The sequence below is a fragment of the Sparus aurata genome, chromosome 5 (genome assembly GCF_900880675.1).
Source record: "Sparus aurata chromosome 5, fSpaAur1.1, whole genome shotgun sequence".
NCBI classification, from domain to species: Eukaryota; Metazoa; Chordata; class Actinopteri; order Spariformes; family Sparidae; genus Sparus; species Sparus aurata.
The window spans coordinates 23,987,727-24,008,618 of NC_044191.1; the positions used below are offsets into that span (position 1 = coordinate 23,987,727).

General features: G+C 39.1%; 1 protein-coding gene across 1 annotated transcript; it reads right to left on the minus strand.

Moving 5' to 3' along the window:
* Positions 1–261: 261 nt before the first annotated feature.
* tars1 (threonyl-tRNA synthetase 1) lies at positions 262–16,982 on the minus strand. Its single transcript, XM_030416673.1, has 19 exons — positions 16,814–16,982; positions 15,886–15,957; positions 15,129–15,319; positions 14,288–14,411; positions 13,200–13,324; positions 12,322–12,439; positions 12,166–12,230; positions 11,837–11,915; positions 11,463–11,609; positions 9,664–9,762; positions 7,722–7,888; positions 6,773–6,935; positions 4,898–5,035; positions 2,679–2,756; positions 2,490–2,590; positions 2,236–2,340; positions 1,966–2,038; positions 1,010–1,124; positions 262–875 (listed from the first exon to the last, which is right to left on the minus strand). Exons 1-19 carry the CDS (start codon positions 16,871–16,873, stop codon positions 727–729), a joined length of 2,169 nt encoding a protein of 722 aa, XP_030272533.1. The 5' UTR covers positions 16,874–16,982; the 3' UTR covers positions 262–726.
* Positions 16,983–20,892: the final 3,910 nt, after the last annotated feature.

The following is a 20,892-nucleotide window of genomic DNA, read 5'->3' on the forward strand; positions in this document are numbered from 1 at the left end:
ATATATAAGAAAGTAATTTCCTGTTCTCGTCGCTTGTTAAAGTCTCAATGTCAGTACTCACTGACGTTGTCAGCTGCAAGATTACTTCATGGCTGTAATTATTTTACACCGTTTTCTTTTCCACATTCTGACAGAGTTGACTGATGGTGTTTTGCAGCGGCACAATTGAGAAGATGATTCTGAAGGAGGAAAAGATTGCTGCTGAAATGCCATCACGGGAAAAATAAAAAGGTAAATCTCATAAAAAGTAACACGCACAGATAAAGAATAGATTCTTTAATTATCAAAATTGTAACTTGTGTACAATTCCCTGAAGAAAAAAAATGACGGATACAAACTGTTAAGACAGCGTTACAAACCATTTCCCCTCCCTGTTTTAATCAGTTCATGTATATGGAAATGATTTTTAATGTAAATTTATGCTAAAACTAATCAATTATACGTAAAGTTGTTCAAAGACCTGATTATTTGAGAGTCTTACTAGCTGCGTCTCTACATAAGGACGACAATGTTTCATTTCACGAGTATAGCAACCATGAACCAAAAACACAGTGATACAGTGAAGAGGCAATGGAAGACACCAGAAGAAAAATTAACTGTTGAATGAAGGGGACAAAAAGACCAGGCACCAGTAGTTTTATCTCTCATCTTAAACTGATTTCAACCACATGGCCTTTTTAAAGTTACCAGACTCGAAGAAGTTGATATCAGCAGGCTTGACAAAGTTCAGAAGTCCTCTTCTGCGTTTCGGCTCTTGGTGCTCTTGAGCTGTTTCAGGCGCTCGATGCACTCCTCCACAGTACGCTCACCATGGACTTTGTTATCCCGAGTGCGAACATTCACGGTGTTGCTCGTCTTCTCCTTCTCTCCCACCACTTTTCCCGAGCAGAGAAAACAAGCAAAGAGGACAAAAAAAATCAATATCTAGTTGGACGGGGAGAAAGAGATACTAAAGATACAGAGAGAAAACGACAGACAAGAGGAGTGAAAAGAGTGTGTCGACACTGACCCAGGATGAAGTTGTACTGTGCCAACTGTGCGTTTCTGATCTTTTTGTTCAGAGTGCAGCCTGGGTCGAGATCCACGTCGGTCATGAAGCCGCTGATGTGGAATTCCTTCTGGACCTGCAGCATTAACCAGAGAAACAGCCAACAGTTTAAAAAAAGTTGACTCCATGCCAGCATGTTTTAAAAGTTTGTTTTAGTCGACTTCGACTCATCCTGTTATTCATTAGCACATAGTTGTTGGCTGTAAAGAAGATTAAATTCCTGCAACAAATATTATCACTGTGGTCCTGCTGTCTTTTCCATCAGGCCTGTACAGCTGTTTATTCTACAAATGGGCTTTTTGTGCAACGTTGTGTTCAACACAAAATATGATTAAATTCATGTTCCACACGTTTTAGAGGTAAACTTACATTTATTACCACTTGGGTTTAAATTTTGTGGCACTGGCCGTCAGATTGACAACTACCGATTCACTACTGAAAATATAGTTATCATAACTGTCTGTCCTGAAAATCACAGTTTAATGACAAACCTCCTAATTAAACATTGACTTATCTTTCTTGCTGTACTTGTGTCCACAGTTATAGTTTCTCTAAATAAAATGGCTCACTGAGAGTTTGAACACAACCTGTATGATTGTCCGACTCCTCATGTTTTCAGTGCAGTTGGAGCCACTACTGGATACAATGTTTTGCTGAGCTGTGCAATTTCATTTTGAAGTATTTTTAAATAAAACACAAACTACAGAAGAGGTCGCAGTGCTTATGTGGTTTCAATGAGCCATCTAGTTCGACACTGTGTCAACATCAAAATACTAAAACAACATAAGACCCTGTGTGTGCAGCAGTGATAAAACACAGGCAGCTTGGTGTTGTTAAGTGCCAAACAACCACTGCGTATTGTTTGAGCCGTTTCTGATTTGAGAATATGGACTGCAATAGGTGTAGTCAGTGGTCACCTTCTGAGCGTACTCCTCACAGGTCGGTCCCACAGGCACAACCATCACTTGACGAGGTGAGAGCCACAGAGGCCTGAAACACAATTTGCATTTCACGGGTTAGCAGAAAACCAGGCCAGGTACATTCTGCTAGCTACCTGTGCAAATATTTGTTTTCTGTACAGTCATCTGAAGATCTTTAACAGTGCTCAGGAAGAGATGCCATAAAACAAAAGCATCCATGTCTGGAATCAACTTATATTTGACAAATAAAATAAATGATTTACAAACCATTTGCCTCCGTAGTTTTCAGTCAGAATAGCGATCATCCTCTCTACTGATCCCAGGATAGCTCTGTGGATGATCACTGGTCTCTTCTTGTCGTCACCATCGTGGCTACGAATTAATTTCAATGGAGAGGAAATTAGGAAACGTGCAGAGAAATGTATGCTCCTCATTCAGTTTCACTGTTTCACCCATGTTTTTATAGAAACTTCCTCTGTCATTTAATCTTGAGGAGAATCAAAAAGCAGCAGGAGAGTTACCTGACAAAGGTGAGATTAAAGCGGATCGGGAGCTGGAAATCGAGCTGAATGGTGGCACACTGATGATACCGGCCGATGGCGTCCTTGATCTGAATGTCAATCTGCATAGAAGGGGGAACAAATGATGAGCAGTGACACCTCCTGCTGTTCCACAGTTAGAGTGTATCATTACCCCAACGCATGACTCACCTTTGGTCCATAAAAAGCTCCGTCACCGGGATTGAGAACCCATTTCTCCCCAAAGTCATTCAAGCTGTTCTCCAGTTGCTGTAAAAACAAACACTTACTGCTTTGTTACAGTTTCAACGGCTGACCACCACACACGTAAACAGTGGTGTTAAGCAAAGCCCTTACATTCAGACCTGACATTTCCTTCATCTGGAACAAATCACTGAACTGAAAAATGTTAACGTCTCAATAATATTTTACGGTTGCTTGTGTGAGTTAATGAGGTGAGGGGAACATGCAGCGAGTTCTGTTCCAGTCAACTATGCCAAGTTTACGAGTCAGTGTTTTGTGTATATAATTTTCCACCTTTGTGCATGCGAACATTAATCATAAAAAGTCAGTGCTGAATTTATGAAATGTTTTCCCAGAGAAAACTGTCCTGATAGGTCAACCAAAAAGCATTACAACAAGCAATTACAACTACCTGCTTTTTTTCCCCACAACTCTTCATATTATTCCGGTCATACTCATTATGCCTACTTTGTGAACTGAGAGGTACACATTCTGTCATACGGAAGCAACACAAATAATCTCTGTTCTGTAGACTTGTACGTTCTCTGTAGTTTGCTGATGGACGGAATAGACCAAAGTGTTGAATATTTAAATAGATACTGAGGCCGCTGGATTGACTGTTAATAAAATAACGCACTAAAAATATCTTCCTCTGTCATTAGTAATGCTCTGCTTCCAGCAGGCAAAAGATATGCTTGAAAATGAAGTTAAAATGAAGCATTGAGGACAGAACAATGACTTCACTGTATCTGTGAATCAGGGGCTGGACTTAAAAGGCAGTATGAATATGTTTAAAAATGACGGACAAATGGAGCCAATTATCGGGATTAAGTACCAGTATCTGCCACGATCCAGCTCAAATTTTATGAAATTAATTGAGCTGTCATTAAACGAGTATGGATGAAGATCCACTGCATAGGATTTGTTTCAACCTAATGACCAGGTATCATATTTCCAGTGGGTTGTTGGCCTGCCATGGTAACCTCTGTCAAGGTAAACATAGACTGCATTGCTTGCCCACCACCCTCAAGTTTATGATTAAATTCTTAATTATTCAGCCTGGATTGCATATTTTTGACACAGTTTTTACATCCACATTTTAGGGATCAATCAGAAAATGTGTGCATATCAGCCGATACATCAATATAGGATTTCTTAACTCCATTAAATTGGTATCAGTATTGGTCAGGCTCTACTTTTTACACCAAGCGGCTTGCAGTAGATGAAGATGCCACGCTTACACAGACCCTGAAGCACCGTAAGTGAAATGACACAACCAATATGTTAAAAATATCTCAATCAGTGCAAGGAGAGATAACACATCGTTGAAGGCACCGAGGCAACACAAATATTATCTTATTCTGCAAGACTGGAGTTTCCAGCAGTGTAGAAAACACTGAACGGGAGAAAACAAAACAAATCAAACATGGTTCAGTGTGCACTGCTGATGTAATATTAATTGGTGAAATAAAAGATCAGATAAAGAGAAAAACAAATGACAAATGGAGAATAATCTCACCCTGCTATAAAATTCAACACCTGCTGCGTCTCTGTCAACAGTTACCTTTTCATCCATACAGAGACTGCCAGACTAATAAACAATATGCAGGCACTTCATATACTTGTGCTCCTCATAAAACAATACAATATACTTGTTTCACTTTTATCCAAGGACTGTCATTTAGCGTTGATTTTACAGATTCAGCTGTTGGACTTAAAGTTGTCAGAAGAGAGACCTTCATTGTGTTTCATCTACTACTAAAAGCACCACGCAATAAAGACCAATTATCACTCAGTTTAAGTCGCTCACTCTTGAGTCATTACCTGCTCTCTCCAGAGCAACTTAGAGCTGAACCCAAGATGTAAAATATAGAGCTGGTCTACAGAGAGTGAATTTGATTCGACAGCAAAGCCAGAGAGCGATAGCACTGATGTAGAATCTCTGGGGATGAACAACACATTCTCTGCTTCTGAACTGATAGCAGTTGCGCTGAATAAAACTCATTCATTAAAATATAAATGTTCTCTGGGTCTACAAATCACACTCTTCCATTTGCTGTGAAGTGGCTCCAGAATCACAGATCAGCATCTAAATTCTCAAGTGAGACCTTGTGAATGCCACTCACATTTTCAACCATACGCAACAAACAAAGAGGAAGGCTGATTACCTTTTCAGCTTGCTCCCAGATGTCCGGGTCCCCCAGGAACTTCTCTGGTCGTGTGGACAGGTTGAGTTTGAAACTGAAGCCAAACACATCATACACAGTCCGCAGGAAGTCCAGGCAGCCCTTGATCTCCTCCTCAATCTGGGGTCAAAAAACAAGATGTGACAGAATTTGCATCATCCATCTGGACATGGCTGCAAGTTTAATTTTGGTTGTAACCGTGAAGGTTTTCATCTCTAGTTCGCAAGGGACCCACCATTAAGAAGTAAGAAAATGAGGATAAACTGCTCAGCTCACTGAAGGTAATAGATCATATTAAAGTGTTTCCACTTACTATAGTTATCATTTATTATTGCGACTGAGCCCCGTATACCGAATTTATACTGGCAAGTAAGATATAAGAACATGTCCTCTGTAGTCTGCTTCAAGTTTGTTTGTATCCGCCAAGTCAAAAAAGTCGACAGCAGTAGAAACCGCACTTTCCAGCTGCAGCAGCCAAAGTGGGAAATTGGAAGAGAAATAATTTGTGTACAAAGTGAAATCAAATAATTAACCAGCCAACCTGCTGCCATTACTGATGAGGAGAAAACAAAATCAGTAGGATCCTGGCTGCAGGTTGCTGTGTTACTACATTTGAACAAACTAATTAAGAAATCGTTTTGGTCTCCCTAAATCCTGTTTGCGTGCATCAATATTGGCAGTCCTCCTGTTTGGTGAAAGGACTTGATATGCAAGTTGCTACACCAGGCTGCAGCAGCCTGTGGAGTCCTCTCACTTCACCTGAAAGTGTCACCAACTGTTCACTGACAACTTAACCTAAATGTATTCACTAAACTGTGCCAGAAAGACAATGATGTACTGAGAGCTTTCAAAACTGGGCTTCTTTCAAACAGGAAGAATAGGAAAAGGAAACATTTATCAAAGGTACTGCCAGAAAACTGTGACAGGGGTGCGAAGTAAATCCTTTTCTTAAAGAGTACTGCACTGCACTGATTTAGCATTGCACTCCTATAACATTGTCAGTCTCATGATAGATGCTTTTTCTTCTTTAGTATTCAGCAGAACCACAGATATCATCTTTCTATTATCAAATGCTTTCTTCTTCTTTGACAAAACCTGACACCTGACACAATCACCTACTATGATGCAACTACCAACAGCTCAGTTGAAAATTTGGGTGTGTTTATGCTTAGGGTTACGGCAGTTCTGGGTCAATACCAATTTATTAGGCATTTGTTTTGTTTTCGTTCTTATTTATTCCCCTTCTATGCAAAAAACCAACTGAACTGTTTTAAAGACATTCAGCTCTTCATTACACGATGACAGAGCACAAATTCAATCAAAGAAAATCGTGAAACACCCTTTAATATAACCTCTCATGAAAACCTTTTTCTTTTCTCCAAAACTGCCCAAAGACTCTTCTTGGCCTGCAATACAACTACTTCCTCAATGAGAAGAAATTTTCTGTACTTACACAGCCTTGAAATCTGATAGCAGGGATGTTACGAGCCAAGAGCTGATGAATATGCCAGTGCAGAATTGATGTAACACAACGGATAACCATCAGCCACTACTATCCGGTGGATGTCATCTTATTTGCAGTCAACGAGATGAATATCAGCCGAAATGGACATAAGGTCGTTACATCGACTCATCCCTAGTTATGGCTCTGCAGCCACAAAAAGGCTTTATATAACTCTTTCACATATACAGTATTACTCCCCAAGATTTGTAAACAGCTTCTGATGTCTAAAATTGGTGGAGCTGCCCTTTAAGTAAAATGAACTGGTCCCATAGGGCATCTTTATCCATTGGACTAAAATGTTTATGTTGTGCGACTTTGGCTGAGTAATGTTGGTGCATCATTGGGGGCAGCACCTGATCCATGGTGCAGAAGATATGAGCATCATCCTGCTGGAAGCGGCGGACGCGGGTAAGGCCAGTCAGGGCTCCTGACAGCTCGTTCCTGTGTAGGACGCCAAAGTCTGCCATGCGAAGGGGTAACTCTCTCCAGGAGCGTGGCCGGTGATCAAACATCAGACTGGAGCCAAACAGAGACAGTGTGAAAAATGCACAAATTACATCTGCCAACTTCAACCTCACAATGGCTCTACAGCTTCAATACTACCATGAAAGACAATCAATATTTGATTTAAGTGACATCAGACACTTTGACAAAAATGTGTTTGCAAGCTCAATTTCCATTTCAGCACAATCTCCAGAGGGGCTGCCCATGTGGATAGCACAAAGATTGGAAGAGTTAAAGGAGATAAAAGATTTGAATACAAAGAGCTGCATTCTGGCTCTTTACACTGCAATGCAGCATCCAGCAGAGAAACGAAATGGGTCATTCAACGACTGAAAACATGGCAACAGCATCAGTGCATTACAAGTTAAGCTGAACTGGATGACAAACTGCTCTAGCACTGAAATATGAAGCTTTTTCACCAAGACTGAGTCAAATGCGGATAACAAAACTCCTGTGTATATAAAGCTCTTCATGTGTGGTAACACGTTGCTTGTCACATCGGTTTTCCCCGTCGCCAATTTCCTGTGATAGAACCTTTTTTTTGTTTAATATTGAGCTAAAGATTGTACCAGAGCTAGACAAAGCACTCATTTATAGCTACAAACGGGTCATGATTAAAAATATATTTAAATAAATAAATGTTTCTCTGATTGGAGACAGAATCCAACTCAAACCATCTATTTCACACTACAGCTAGACTTGATACACAGTGTGTGACAGGAGTGGGTGCGTTTGTCGTTACGCTTAATTTTCCTTTCTTTTATCGTTCCTGACCGACGTTAAAAAAATTGGCCTCACCAGTGTCCGGGGCAGTTCATGGGCTTGAGGGCGAAGGTCTCCTTCTCTGCCTCGAAGGAGAACATGTTCTCGCTGTAGTGCTGCCAGTGTCCGGAGGTCTGCCACAGCTTGCTGTTGTAGATGTTGGGCGTCACCACCTCCTGGAAACCCCTCTTCCTGTACTCACCCTGCCAACAACAGAAAGGTCAAATTAAAATCTTATGCGTTCTGAACTACTGGCACCTAAAGCATCTCAGCCTCAATGCGCTGTACACACCACAACTACAAACAACTGTTTAAAACCGTTTCTGTCAACACCTGGGGATTCACTGACAAATAGTGCACATTCTCTAAAACTCTGCAAGCAAAGGCTGAGATTTTGAAAAAGTAAACAACTCTAAGAATGTTTATGCTGCTTCATATTCACATCCCAGCTTGTTTACACATTATGAAGGGGATAAACTAGGGTAAACTGAAAGGAAAGGGTTGTCTTTTTTAATGTGCTTTAATGTACCTTGGGTTGGTCTGTTTTGCTGATGCCTGTGTTGGAATTCAAAACAGAAAGCTTATGGCGAAAATAAAATAAAATTGGGTAATTTATTTTAAATCCCAACAGTCCTACACCTAACAAACATTTAGATGCTCTCTGTTTTTTGCTGCTTGTACAGGCAGCGCTGTTTTATAAACACATCTCATTACTCAAAATCTCCTCAGTCAGAAATCTATTTTACCGCATTAAAGTGAAATTGCTTCCAATGTGACCTGAATTGTGACTGCGCTGACTGAGACTCACGCAAGTGAATGTTTTAAATCAGATTGATTTTGTGGCTCTTCACAACAGAGCAGGTGCAACAGGGATTTTTTTGTTCAATGCTGTCAATCATGTCTACTTTATTAGTTTCAATGTGTTCCAAATAATTGGCCACTGAGAGCAAGCCAATCTCAGATTCAAAGGCAGATTTCACACTGAGCAGAGTTTAGCATTACCTGGCCAAAAATGAGAAATGTTACATTGATTAAGCATAAATTAGATGTGTGAACAATCATTTACAATATTATTGTTGTGGGAACAGAGGCTGGGGATATGAATTTACATTTCATTGAATGTGCATGTATCTTTTCTTAGAATCCATTTGTGTTTCATTTAATTTTTCCTATTTCATATATGTAGACATAATTCTTCAGTTTCAGGATCATGACATAAAGCTGTATCAACATAACCAAACTTTTCATTCTTCTCTTTGTAAATAATAAAACAATAAACAGGATTCCTATACATTTTCCTCTTCTTTACCAGGTCTGTATTTCATGACTTCTCAGTCGATTTTAAAGACCATATTTGACATCCGAGTACAAATGGCTAGATGTTTTAAAGTACGACTGTTAACATTTGCATGGCACTGTCAAGTCAGCCCTTGAAAGACGTGCATTTAGCCTTTGCCTCCGATTATAAAAAGCTGAACGAAGTTCCATTGCAATTCAAAGATATTGCCACATTTTGTTTCAGACTAGTTTTGAATGTGGTACAGTTATCAGACTCAGAGCTGTTCAGCAGGCTGTGACGTACTGAATCACACTTCAACGCACATCATACTTGCTCTAAAAACACTGCTTGTATGATAAATGTCTTCTTTTGACTTTTTAATTTGATAATTTCTTATAGATTGTCTTTTTCCCATCATTATCCAGACATGGAAATTGCTCAAATCAAATCCATTACCTTTCCATACTGCACAGGAAACCTTGCTTAAAGTGATTTTAATTTGCAGTAATATATCTCATGAATATATAAAGCTGATTTTATTGCACAGGCTAACTAAAGGTCCAAATCTGTTCATTCCTTCTCCCCAGGTCTCTTTGCAAATTGAAACTTTTTGACTGGCACTCTGTCTTTTCATATGCCTTAAACTTTAGAGTAAGATCACTGCAATTATCCACTGTGTGTCTGACAGCTTTGACTTACTCTAATGAACTCAATCAGAGTGTTGTAGATGAAGGCTCCCTTCGGCAGGAAGAAGCAGCTCCCTGGACTCAGGTCATGGAAGAAGAACAGGTCCTGCTCCTACATAAAAAAAAAACAGGTGTCTAAGTGTAATTGAAAATTAAAAAAGGGCCACCACTCAGACAAACCCTAGTTACATTAACTATGAAACCAGTTCATCCTGACTCCGTCTCCAGCTCAACCTGACTTTCTGCACGTTTTATAATGAATGAATAGCAATAACACACACCCTAAGCTGACAAATGAAGTTGCACATATTTTATGGTCATAAGACTAGCTATACAGTTAAGCAAGAGTGTTCAAAAGATTGTGAAGCACATCTAATTAATGTACCATTAGGTTAATTCCATCAACAGCCATACCATTCCCAGTATTTCTTCCTAGATTTTTGTGTAAATTCTCTTGTTGTGGGCTCCTTGTTAAGAGAAAACTAACTACTCTGCTGGAAATGCTCAAGACGTGCTGTCCTGGCACACATGCCTGACTTTTATTTTTGGATTTCCCATCTGCGTTTATTACTATTCAGCCACATGTCTTAGCTAGGAAGTTGCTCATTTATTTGATTCTTGATGTACATTTTGTCGGGTGGGTTGTAGATTTTTTATTTTATTTTTTTTTTAACATGTAGACCTCTGAGGTTGAGAGTAATTGGCTTTCTGTCAGAACGGCGCTCCTCAGGGCTGTGTCCTGTCTCCTCTGCTGTACATTCTTTACACCAACGACTGCAGAAGTCAGCATGTGGAAAGACACAGAAGTGAAATTTTTGATGATACAGTCGTCATCAGTTTGCTCCATAAAGAGGAATCTGAGCATGGGTCAGTGGTAGATGAGTTTGTCACACGGTGTGACGAAGCCTCATTGATTTTAGAAAGAAATCATTCCATCCACCATCTTAGATCTTCATCAAAGGAATTGGCACTGAATTTGTGTAACATTATAAATATCTCTGAACAGTAATTGGTAACAATTTTAAATTTGATGGGAATTCGGAGGTGGTCCTATAAGAAGGGACAGCAACGTTTGTAATTCCTGAGGAAGTTAAATGTTTATGTAGATAAGAAAATCATGTCTTTGTTTTATGAGCAATTTATTGAATCTGTTCTTACTTCTATAATTGCTTTGTATGGGCACCTGAACATCAGGGACAAAAAAACACCTGACCCATATTGTGAAGGTGGCTTGTAAGGTGATAGGTGTCCCGCAGACCCCCCAGACGCCTATCTTTGACCAGCACGTTCGTATTAGACTGCACAAACCACACCCTTTACTTTGAGTTTGAAACTCATATATAAACAACATACTATTTAAGAGATTGTTTTGTTTTCTTATTGTGTGTATATTGAATATTCAGGAAACAATTTTGTACAAGTTTGTTTTTGAACTTGTTTTTTATCTTGTTCCCCTGACTGCAAATCAAGTTTCCCATCTGGGAGAATAAAAAGACTGAACTGATACTTTCCCACTGTTCAGAAATGGCTTTGAATGTCTTGTTTCTTGAATAGGTGTAACTTGGTAAAATCAGACACACATCAAACCCAATCGTGATTCTAACAGAAATTCTACCTGTATTTCATATCTGTTTTTGGTTGGATCCTTGCTGCAACTCTGAAATCAAATCACAGCTAAAACTAGACAGATAAATACAAACATCCCATAAATAACCTTCTTTTGTAGGAATAAAACCTGTCAGAGACGATTCTAAAATTGCTATGGTCATAAACCATTTTGCTGACCACAGCTTTTCACATTTCTGCTCATACCCGGCCTAGTTTGCGGTGATCTCTGTTCTTGGCTTCCTCCTGAAACTTCTCCCATTCTTTGAGCATTTTGGGGTCAGGGAAGGAGATTCCATAGATCCTCTGGAGGGTTTCCATGTCCGCCTTTCCCTCCCAGTATGTAGACGAATTCTAGCACACCACAAGAGGAATATCGTTCATCATTCTTTTGGGTCCATTAAATCTCTTGAGAATAAAACACAAGGTAACTGCTCTAGAAATGGGGACAAATGTGTTTATTGCCAGACATTCAGGGCACATACAACAGTACTTAAAATCCTACTTGTTTAGCCAACAATAAATCCACATATTCACTAACAACCGGTTTGCTGTACATGATACCAGGCTGAAAAACTCACCTTGTGGACCTTAAGTGCCTTGATTTTCCCTGTGTGTCTCACATGGGGCCCCCGACACAGGTCAATTAAGGGACCACACCTGAAATGCAGAGTGTTTATGAGTGCTGAGTATAGGATAACCAGTTGTACTTAGGATAAGTTAAGAAGATCATTTGTCATCAAGCCTTTATGCGACACCCAATGGTTTCTGTCATAGACAATATGATATACAATTTATTCTTGTATTGGAATAATACACAAAAATACACAGTACATAAAAAAATTCAGACTATGACAAGGATTAAAACTTTAAAGATGATATCCTGTAGATGCATGGGGCCTGGACTCACCTGTAAACTGTGGTAGTGGGAGTGGTGACCTTCTCATTCAGAATGCGGCACTTAAACTTGTTGTACTGTCGAGGAGAAGAGGCGCGTTTAGAGTTCTGTTACTTATTATATGTCCCCAGTTGCTTTCATTTTGGATATGTTAATGATTTCAGATACCTTGAACATTTCCAACAGAGTTTCCTTCTTAATCTCCAGCCTCTCAAATGGCTGCTTCTCCTTGATAATTTTCTTGCACAAGTTCTCCAGACCTGGGAAGTCATTGCTCGATACGCCCCTGTCCAAAACGTTAAATGATAAAGACAACAACATTACATCCAATGTCAATGGATGCCTTACACAGTCCTAAATTAATATGCAAATTGCCTTCAATGCTAAATGTAGTCTGCTAGTGTTTCCAGAGGGCATTTTGGATGCGAGTAGACATTTAACCACATTGCCAGGCTTATTGTTAACCAATATAAGCCTTTGACTTCCATAAACTGATAACCTCTGCCAAGCATGGGCAAATAGTTGAAAGTCCTTGGCTTTAGGGCTTGAGCAATGTCAAAATATCTTCTCCAAGAACACCATTAGCATAAAACGACTTCATCAAGGATGTTGTAGAATTAATTAGACAGCACCCCTCACGGTCTCCTGCTGCCTGCAGCAGAGAGAAATGCATCCGTTTTAGGGAAAGGTCAAATTAAGAAGTTGTTTATGAGGAGCGTTCAAATTTCTGAAGATGTCTCTAAACACTTTGAAACCTTCAATGAAGTAATCTGTAGTGCAACGTTTTGAATAGATTTGCTTTTAGGCTTCCAAATATGTGGGCAGATATAGAAAGATGTCATTTCTAATTCACACCGGAGAAACATCCTGCTTGACAGCATTAGTGTCATCACAATCCACCTATTTTGTGTTTGCCAACGGTCTCTGCCAGACTGAACAAGACTGACAGCTGCTAAGCCTTGAAGTACACACCAAAATATCACTGAGTGCTTACTAACACAGCTAATTATACAGACAAAGCTGAACCCGAAGCCAGTGTGACTCACTCATTGTTCTCCAGGAACATGTCGTAGTAGAAGCCGTTCTCAATGGGGGGACCGTAGCAGAGGCAGCCTCCATACACCCGCTCCATGGCTTCGCCCAAGATATGCGCACTGGAGTGCCAGTAAACCTAAATATCACCAAAAATAATGATGAGCAAAATGTCAGTACAGTTTAATGTTTAGCTGACATTTGAGAAATACTAGGGAATTGCAACTGGCTTAGGTGTTGTTTTGAAACCTTATAATAGTAGGGAAAACCCTGCAATCTATCCTTTGTGTTTTTTAAGATATTAAAGTATTAGTAGATTTTTTACCCTTGTGTCCATATGAATGTTAAAATAATTCACTGTGCTGCAGACTTTGTTGAGGCCTTTGAAAAGAAAAATCAGACCACTTAAACTGTGAATAATCACCTCTTCTGAATGCTGACAATACAAAAAAAAAAACCCTGCAAAATATGCAGATAAAACCTGGTGACAAATGGTACCATAAAAAGACAATTGACTAAGACTTTTGAATCTCCCCGGTACTTAAAAATGTCACCTGAAAAATGGCTCTTCTTCAGGTAAAATATTCAGCACCTTGTATAGATAATGAAGCTGAAATTGGGCTTTTATTTTAGGAACAAGTCTCGTTATTCTCTCAGGGACCAGCTGCTGCCACTTTTATGACAGAACATGATTGCAGCTGCGTTTTACATTCTCTCATCTCCTCTTAATGTCTCTGTGACTCGGACACATGGTGAATCACATAGCTTTGAGTTTTTTTATTGATTGTTAACCTCTCATTTATCACTTTAACCTTGCATGCTCAGGTTAGCCTGCCACAACTATTGATTAATAAGATTGCAAGAACTGCAAGATGGTGTGTATTGTAAGTAAACTCCAGATTTGTTTGTCAGTGATATTGGTACAATTTTCAGAGCTTCTCAAAGTTTACTTAGGGTAGTGTTTAGCGTTTAGTTTTTGGTAATCAAAAAGCAGCATCAAGGAGGTGTTTAAAGCAACTTTTGCTATCCTATTACATATCTAGGGCAAAAAAAAAAATTTAAATACAGACATTGTGCAAGACCAAGGATGGGGTGGACTTACAGCTTGAGCTTCCTCATCATCAAACTTGAGCAACTGAAGGCTGCAGTCATCCTCCAAAGGTCTGTCCAGGTCCCACACACCGTTGTTCACTTTGGCAATCACTGTGTTGTCAGCGAGGCCTTGACTGGAGGTGAAAAAAAACAAACATTTTTTTTATTCATTTAAATGCAACTTTCACTACAGTACAACCACTTTGAAGTTCCCCTCATGTTTCTGAAACTACAACACAAAGCTGTCTAATTGCAATGGTGATTTAAAAACAAGCTTATGGGCCACAAAGGATAAAAAATACCAGCCGTATACACCCTGTTCTCATTGCACCATGAAGGGAATCACAGAGGTGTGGGTGTGGTTGGTTCTTTTAAGTCTGATGAAGCCAAACTGTCTTCCAGAGCTGCTGCCACTTCCTAAAGTATTTCACTGTTTACCCCTCTGTTCATCTGACCTGGTTATTAACACTTAACCTCTTTACCAGACTTTTCACATCTTTTACATGTTGGACCATGATCACCGTCAAGACTATCCCAAGGAAATGTTTCCTCTACTTATTTAACACTAATGAGTTATTTATGCAACAGTATCTGTCTGTCTTTCAGTGTACAGTCTTAGGTTGGCGGGTGTCATTTCCAATTACTGTTTTCATAATGTGGGTGTTGTGAAGCTTTTTGAGACTGTAACAATGATTACAGGCTGTACAAATACACTCGACAGCTCATCTTTGGAAATTACATTCCTCATGAACCCTTGAGGTTTTCCTTCTTTTTATGCGCTACAATACATGAAAACAAGGTGTCACATTTATTGTAATTAACAATTACATCAATCTTGTCATCACACTGACCTGATTCCACAGGCCACCTGGTACGGTGTGGTCTTCCAGGACTCAGCCTCCACCACCTTCCCATCGGGCAGGGTCACCTTGATGGGCCGGCTATCCTTTGCAGCCCTCTCTGCCATCAGGGCTTCATGCTCAGCTTTCAGCTTTGCATACAAAGTAAGACGCTCATCGATGTACTGAGGTGGTGGAGATAGCTGAACAGCAACAACAAAAAGATGATTAAATGGGAGATTTTTTGGTGATACAGTTTCTTTTAATACTTGCCATCAGGTTCTGCAATCTCCACAAAGATTTTATATCACTCTTAAAGTAAAAACTTCCATCAGCTGAGTTCTAGGAGATCACACCTCAAACAATCAGAGTGAACAAATTACATCAGTTAGAGATGAAATGTTTGCTTCTACTTTGTGTAATTCTCAAATAAACATCAGTGCAAACTCTAAGAGCACAATGACATCTACTCTACTGAAGATATGAAACCAAAATCTAATATGTAAATCGAACTGTCTCAATGACGCATCATTGTTTCTGTATCAGTGTATCCATTGCACATTAACACCCATGCAATGTTTTACCAACTTCATTACTTGACTAAACTAGAACATGTACATTCAACAAACAATAAGCGGATGGCCGGCTGCTTTCAGATATTTGAGTATACAGTTATAGATCAACACAAATACTAGATATACACCAAGCTCTTCATTGTGATGACTCATAACATCTACGTAACTTTCTGCAACTTAATTCAATTGCTCACCTCAGCTTTGCCTCCAGAGTCCCCAGCAGCACTTTTAGCCTTCTTCTTTCCTCCATCTTTTTCAGTTCCTCCCTGTCCAAAAATTAGACCATTGGGGTTAATTAACTTAATTAAGTATATGCAAGACAGGTTTATGATGATTGCTTCAGACACAATTTCACATTCTATTGACATACAGATGGGGAAAGGTACACCCCTACACAATGTTTGACATAAAAACATTCAGCTAACATAAACACAATAACACAGAATAAAAGGTGATAATTTTAAGAGGCCTTACTTAGGACTAGTAACACAACCAAATAACACCTAAAAGCAGTTCAGATGTGACTCAAGACCTTGTACAAAAGGTGCCTGGATAAATTCAGCATACAAGTGCTGAATAGAATGAATAGTGGTTCACATGCTCCAAGCTTAATGCAAGCTGGTTATTAATAGACACAGTGAGTACAAGTTTCAAGAATGAAAGTTATATTTACAAATGTGATTGGTCCATGAGGTGCTAGCCGATTTGAAAAGAGAACACAACTGTTCTGACATAATGGTCCAACATGCGCGTAAGGCCACCGATTAAGAAGAGGAATATAAATCGTCAGAATTTTAAATTGAGTTTGGCGACAAGCTCTCTCCCAGTTCATAGTATGGGTAAACTTGTACCTTTAGCCAAACCACTGTAGCCGACTGAGATCGCTAAATTGCAATGGTTCACAATTAACCACAGAAAGAGATTAAAATGAAGTAGTAATCACAGTTAATACGGTTGTTATTTTGAGTCAGTATAACCATTCAACGTTAAATCTAGCTAGCCGTCACGTTAGCATCGCATTGCTGCCGACTGAATGACAGCATGAATCTGACCACAGGCTAGGCTAGCTGCTAGCTGGCTAATATAACTGAAATATAGCCGTCCACGAGACTCAAGAATTACCTTTTTCCCCGGGTCCACTTGCAATTCGCTCATCTTCTCCACGACAGTCTGGTCAGCCATAACAAATGGAAAGCTACCTCACTTTTTAGAGATAACTTTCACAAGTCTGGTCAATGTGTCTTCCAGAAGCAGCAAGGGAGCCGGTTGAGGGCTGATGACGTACCCGGAAATTGCAATTCTGATGCAACATTGTCGAAGTAGGCGGTGCTTTATGACAAATAACATCAGCTATTCTCAATACAACACCCATATGCCTTACAATGTTTGATGAATGCAATTTGGATTTTTCATTTCTTATTTATTCAGCTTGCTGCCCATTTGTATGTTCTATACTTTTAATTTCCTATCATTTTGTGTAATTTATAGAGAGCCCCCTCTGGTTTCCCTCTTGGGACCTTATTTTGGAAAAACTTTGTATTGTAGTGAATGGAGAGAGACAAATAAATATTTGATCCCATTTGAGTTACCATGAATCATATATGTTAATTTAATAGAGTAAAGAAAGTTTGCAAATAAAGAAAAATATCATCTAGTTTGTTAAACCACTCAGTAAACCACATCGTCCTGCTCAATATGTCGCCAAAACCAACATGGCTGCTCCCTTGACACAGAAAAAGTGCTACAAAATTTGAAATTCAAATTAAATCTGGTCATATTGAAAGTTGTAGTTATGTGAAAGGGTAGCACTAATATACAGGACCAGCTCTACAATGTTTATGTTAGGGGTTTTGCTGAGCGCTCAACGAGACTACTGCTGGCTGTGTATTCTTTATTATAATGTATTTACACAGCCTTATACTTTATCAGTTTTATGAGAAACTTTGACTTTCGCGACCTGGAAAATTATCTTTTAAATTGACAAACATCATATGTGTAATTCATGGCACAAACATTGACATCACCATGTCTGACATTTGCATAATTTATGACTTACAGCTAGGTTGGCCTGAAACAATTAATTTAGCACAGATAGCACAATTGGCTCAGACATGTGCAAGCTGACCAATCAGAGCAGACTGGGTATTCAGGAGGGGGGGTCTTAAAGAGACAGGAGCTAAAACAGAGCATCTCAGACAGAAGGGGGATACAGAGCTGCAGCACTGGACAGTACAAGAAAACTGATGTGTTTTTTTAACACTAATGTATGTAAACCTATTCTAGTAGTAACCAAAAACAAAACTCTGAACTTGAAATCGTGTTCCAAGGCATGCTCCACTCTGTCATGTGCCTGCTAGTTTTCATTACAAACAGTTAACACAATCTTCAGCTGGGGATTTAGCTTAAATTAATGAAATCCCTGGCTGTTATGTTTGGCTTTGGCGAAACCTGCATACACACATTACTCTGAAGTTTGGATAGAAATAATATAAACAGCAATTTCTTCTTTTGCTTCATATTTCTGAAGGTGCTCAAAAATAAAAGTCAGCTCATGTTTCTGAGTGAAATCGCTGGAGCATTGGAAATAAAATTATTGCTGATGTGGTCGACCAGCAGGGCCGTGAGAAAGATATAGGCATTGTTAGATCAGCGTTTATCAAGAGTGATCCTCTCCTCTATTTAGTCTGAAGCACGATTTCTGCTAAGCGTGAACCGCCCAACTGCCCTTGAGGCTCACAGCTACAGCAAAGACAGCACATTTTAGAGTTATATTCTGACAGAACTACATTTGAACATAAGATCATTTATGAAGTGGAAAGATAAGAAAGTCTCCAATCCAGAAGCAAACTGAGGTCTTGATGCCCACTGTGCTGCAGCCCCTTCACTATTTTGCAGAGATCTGTTTTTTATAAAGTTTTTTGTTTGATTATATTTATTTAACTGAATCTCAATAAACAAATTCTATTGGTGGTTCTACTTTTTGATCAGGGTGGAAAAGGTGGTCAATAATATCATCAGTTTAAAGTCACCAATACCTTAACTTTTCTCTTTATATAGACCAGATACTGCAGGTAAGACTGAAGTTTCTTAGGTATGGAAAAAGTGACTTGACACAAACTCTGGCTTGACTTTACTCGCCTGTGAAGAAATGACTTGGGACTTGTGTGTGACTTGGACTTGTTGACTTGAGTCACATGTCTGCCATCTTATCTGTAAATCGTGACCAAGCAAATATTATATATTTTTTCTATTTACTACCTAAAAGGGCCTTGCTGTAACATTATCTGTAGGTACTCTTTTTTTTATAGATGCTTTGGGATTTATGTTTATTTTCTGCTATCAGTTTGCTGCTAACCAAATGTAGGCATTACTGTTTGAGCCTATGTTGCTTCACTATTCTAGCTAATAGTTAAATTACTGTACCTTCTCTATTCTTGAGGGAGTCACTTGTGTGATTACTATAATCACTGGGTAGCTTGCTATGGGGACTTAGGCCTTGTCCACACGCACCAAAAAGATCTTTTTTTCCTCCGTCTTTCTTCAAAACGTCTTTCTTCAAAACGACGAGGGGTGGGGCGATGGCGTCATCGTTTTGGAAAGTATGCTGATTCGCTGTCCACACGATACAAGATACGAGGACGTTTTCGGATTTTTCCACCCTGAGACGCGTTTTCCAAAAAGTGCGTTTTCAGGCGCTGCGTTTTCAGGATCCGTGTGTAAGGTTGGCCAAAACATTGCAATACATGTGTGCGTTTTTGCAAAAGAGCGTTTTTGTGTGGACGGCCTCTTAATCTTTTACTGGAGATCATTTATCATTTTTCCTAGCATCATGGACAATTAATTTGACAGTCTATACTTATATGAATCAAATTTTGCTTAATAGATTACTAAAGGCTATTTATTTGAAAGTTTTAGATCTAACTGTTGTATGTCGTTGTCATTACTATCTTTGAATTTATTGTTCAATACTGTTTTCACAATATTTTTCAGATAACTACAAAGGTCAACTGCCTCACCCTTTAACAGAAGGGTGTTTAGCTCACTACATAGCTGTACACCGACCTGAAAGGTGAGACTAGAAACACCCACATTCTGACATTTCTTCTCTTGCTCGAGAAAAACTGATACCAAAGTACGATTTCGGACAGATAAAGGCTGTGCAGCTAGTACTGAAAATCTCTTTTGTAGTTCCTGGTTTTGTTGATTTTAATTGGAAATTAAAATGCTTTTCGAGCCCTGTAACACTGAGCTGTTAGACATTTCTCTAAATGCTGTTGCTCAGTGGTCCACAGAATGGAGAGCTGTGGTTTTTGTGGTTAATCAATTCAATTTGTTTTCTACTTGCTGAAATAATATTTCTGTATCTAGTTTTGACTTTTAAGGAGGGGAAAAGATAGGGTTCGGAAAATTATCATAAAAAATTGAAAGGCAAGAAAAAAAGAGATCACAGAAATTTTGTGGAGAATTTAATACATAAAATCTCATGAAGATTTTTTTGTTTTCTAAGCAAGTCTGACAAAAATCGCAGCTCCTTTTGTGGATTTGAATTGCTTTATATACAATTTTAAAACTATAAACATGTAATTACAGAAGCCTTGAATTTGATGTTGTTGCCTCTGTGTCCAACACACTCATTACTCAGAGTACCAGTATGTTTTTTAATCTTTAATCAGATGAACTAGCTGATTTACACACATAACTAACCCTCACAATGCATGCATAATCAACCTCACAAAGAACAGATTAGTCTTGTTGCTGATTAGAATCATATCACTGATTGCTCCGCTTACCGGGAGAGTATCTGAGGTTATGTTTGTCCTATATTTTGTTTCCTGCTTTGCATGGAGCCGCCAGACTTCAGACAACATGTGCATTTCAATTACAGTCAAACAGTGGTTTTCAACTTCTGACACTCTCGGAGGGAATAAAGACAAAGTCTAAGCATGCCGTGGGATCCGGCTGTTCTTGGCTTGTTGAGAGAAGAGGGAAATCTTGAATAATTAACCTTCACTTGAAAAAGTCAGCCACCACGTTCTCCTTCTTGGCTCTATATTTGACCATGATAAGCACTGTTTCTGTTCCAACTCGGTGTGTGGTTGATGTATAAGGTTATAAGGTTAAACCAAGTAGAATAATATGCAGTAGAAGAAGCAATGCACTATGTTTAAAAATGTATTTTTAATTCTTAATTATGGGCCTAC

Excerpts from the sequence above, each read along its gene's own strand:
- tars1 (XM_030416673.1), bottom strand. The coding sequence starts at position 16,873 with ATGGCTGACCAGACTGTCGTGGAGAAGATGAGCGAATTGCAAGTGGAC. Across the intron at positions 15,958-16,813 it reads AAGTGGACCCGGGGAAAAAG|GGAGGAACTGAAAAAGATGG; the intron begins GTAATTCTTGAG and ends ATTTTTGGACAG. Across the intron at positions 13,325-14,287 it reads ATGATGAGGAAGCTCAAGCT|GTTTACTGGCACTCCAGTGC; the intron begins GTAAGTCCACCC and ends GGTGATATTTAG.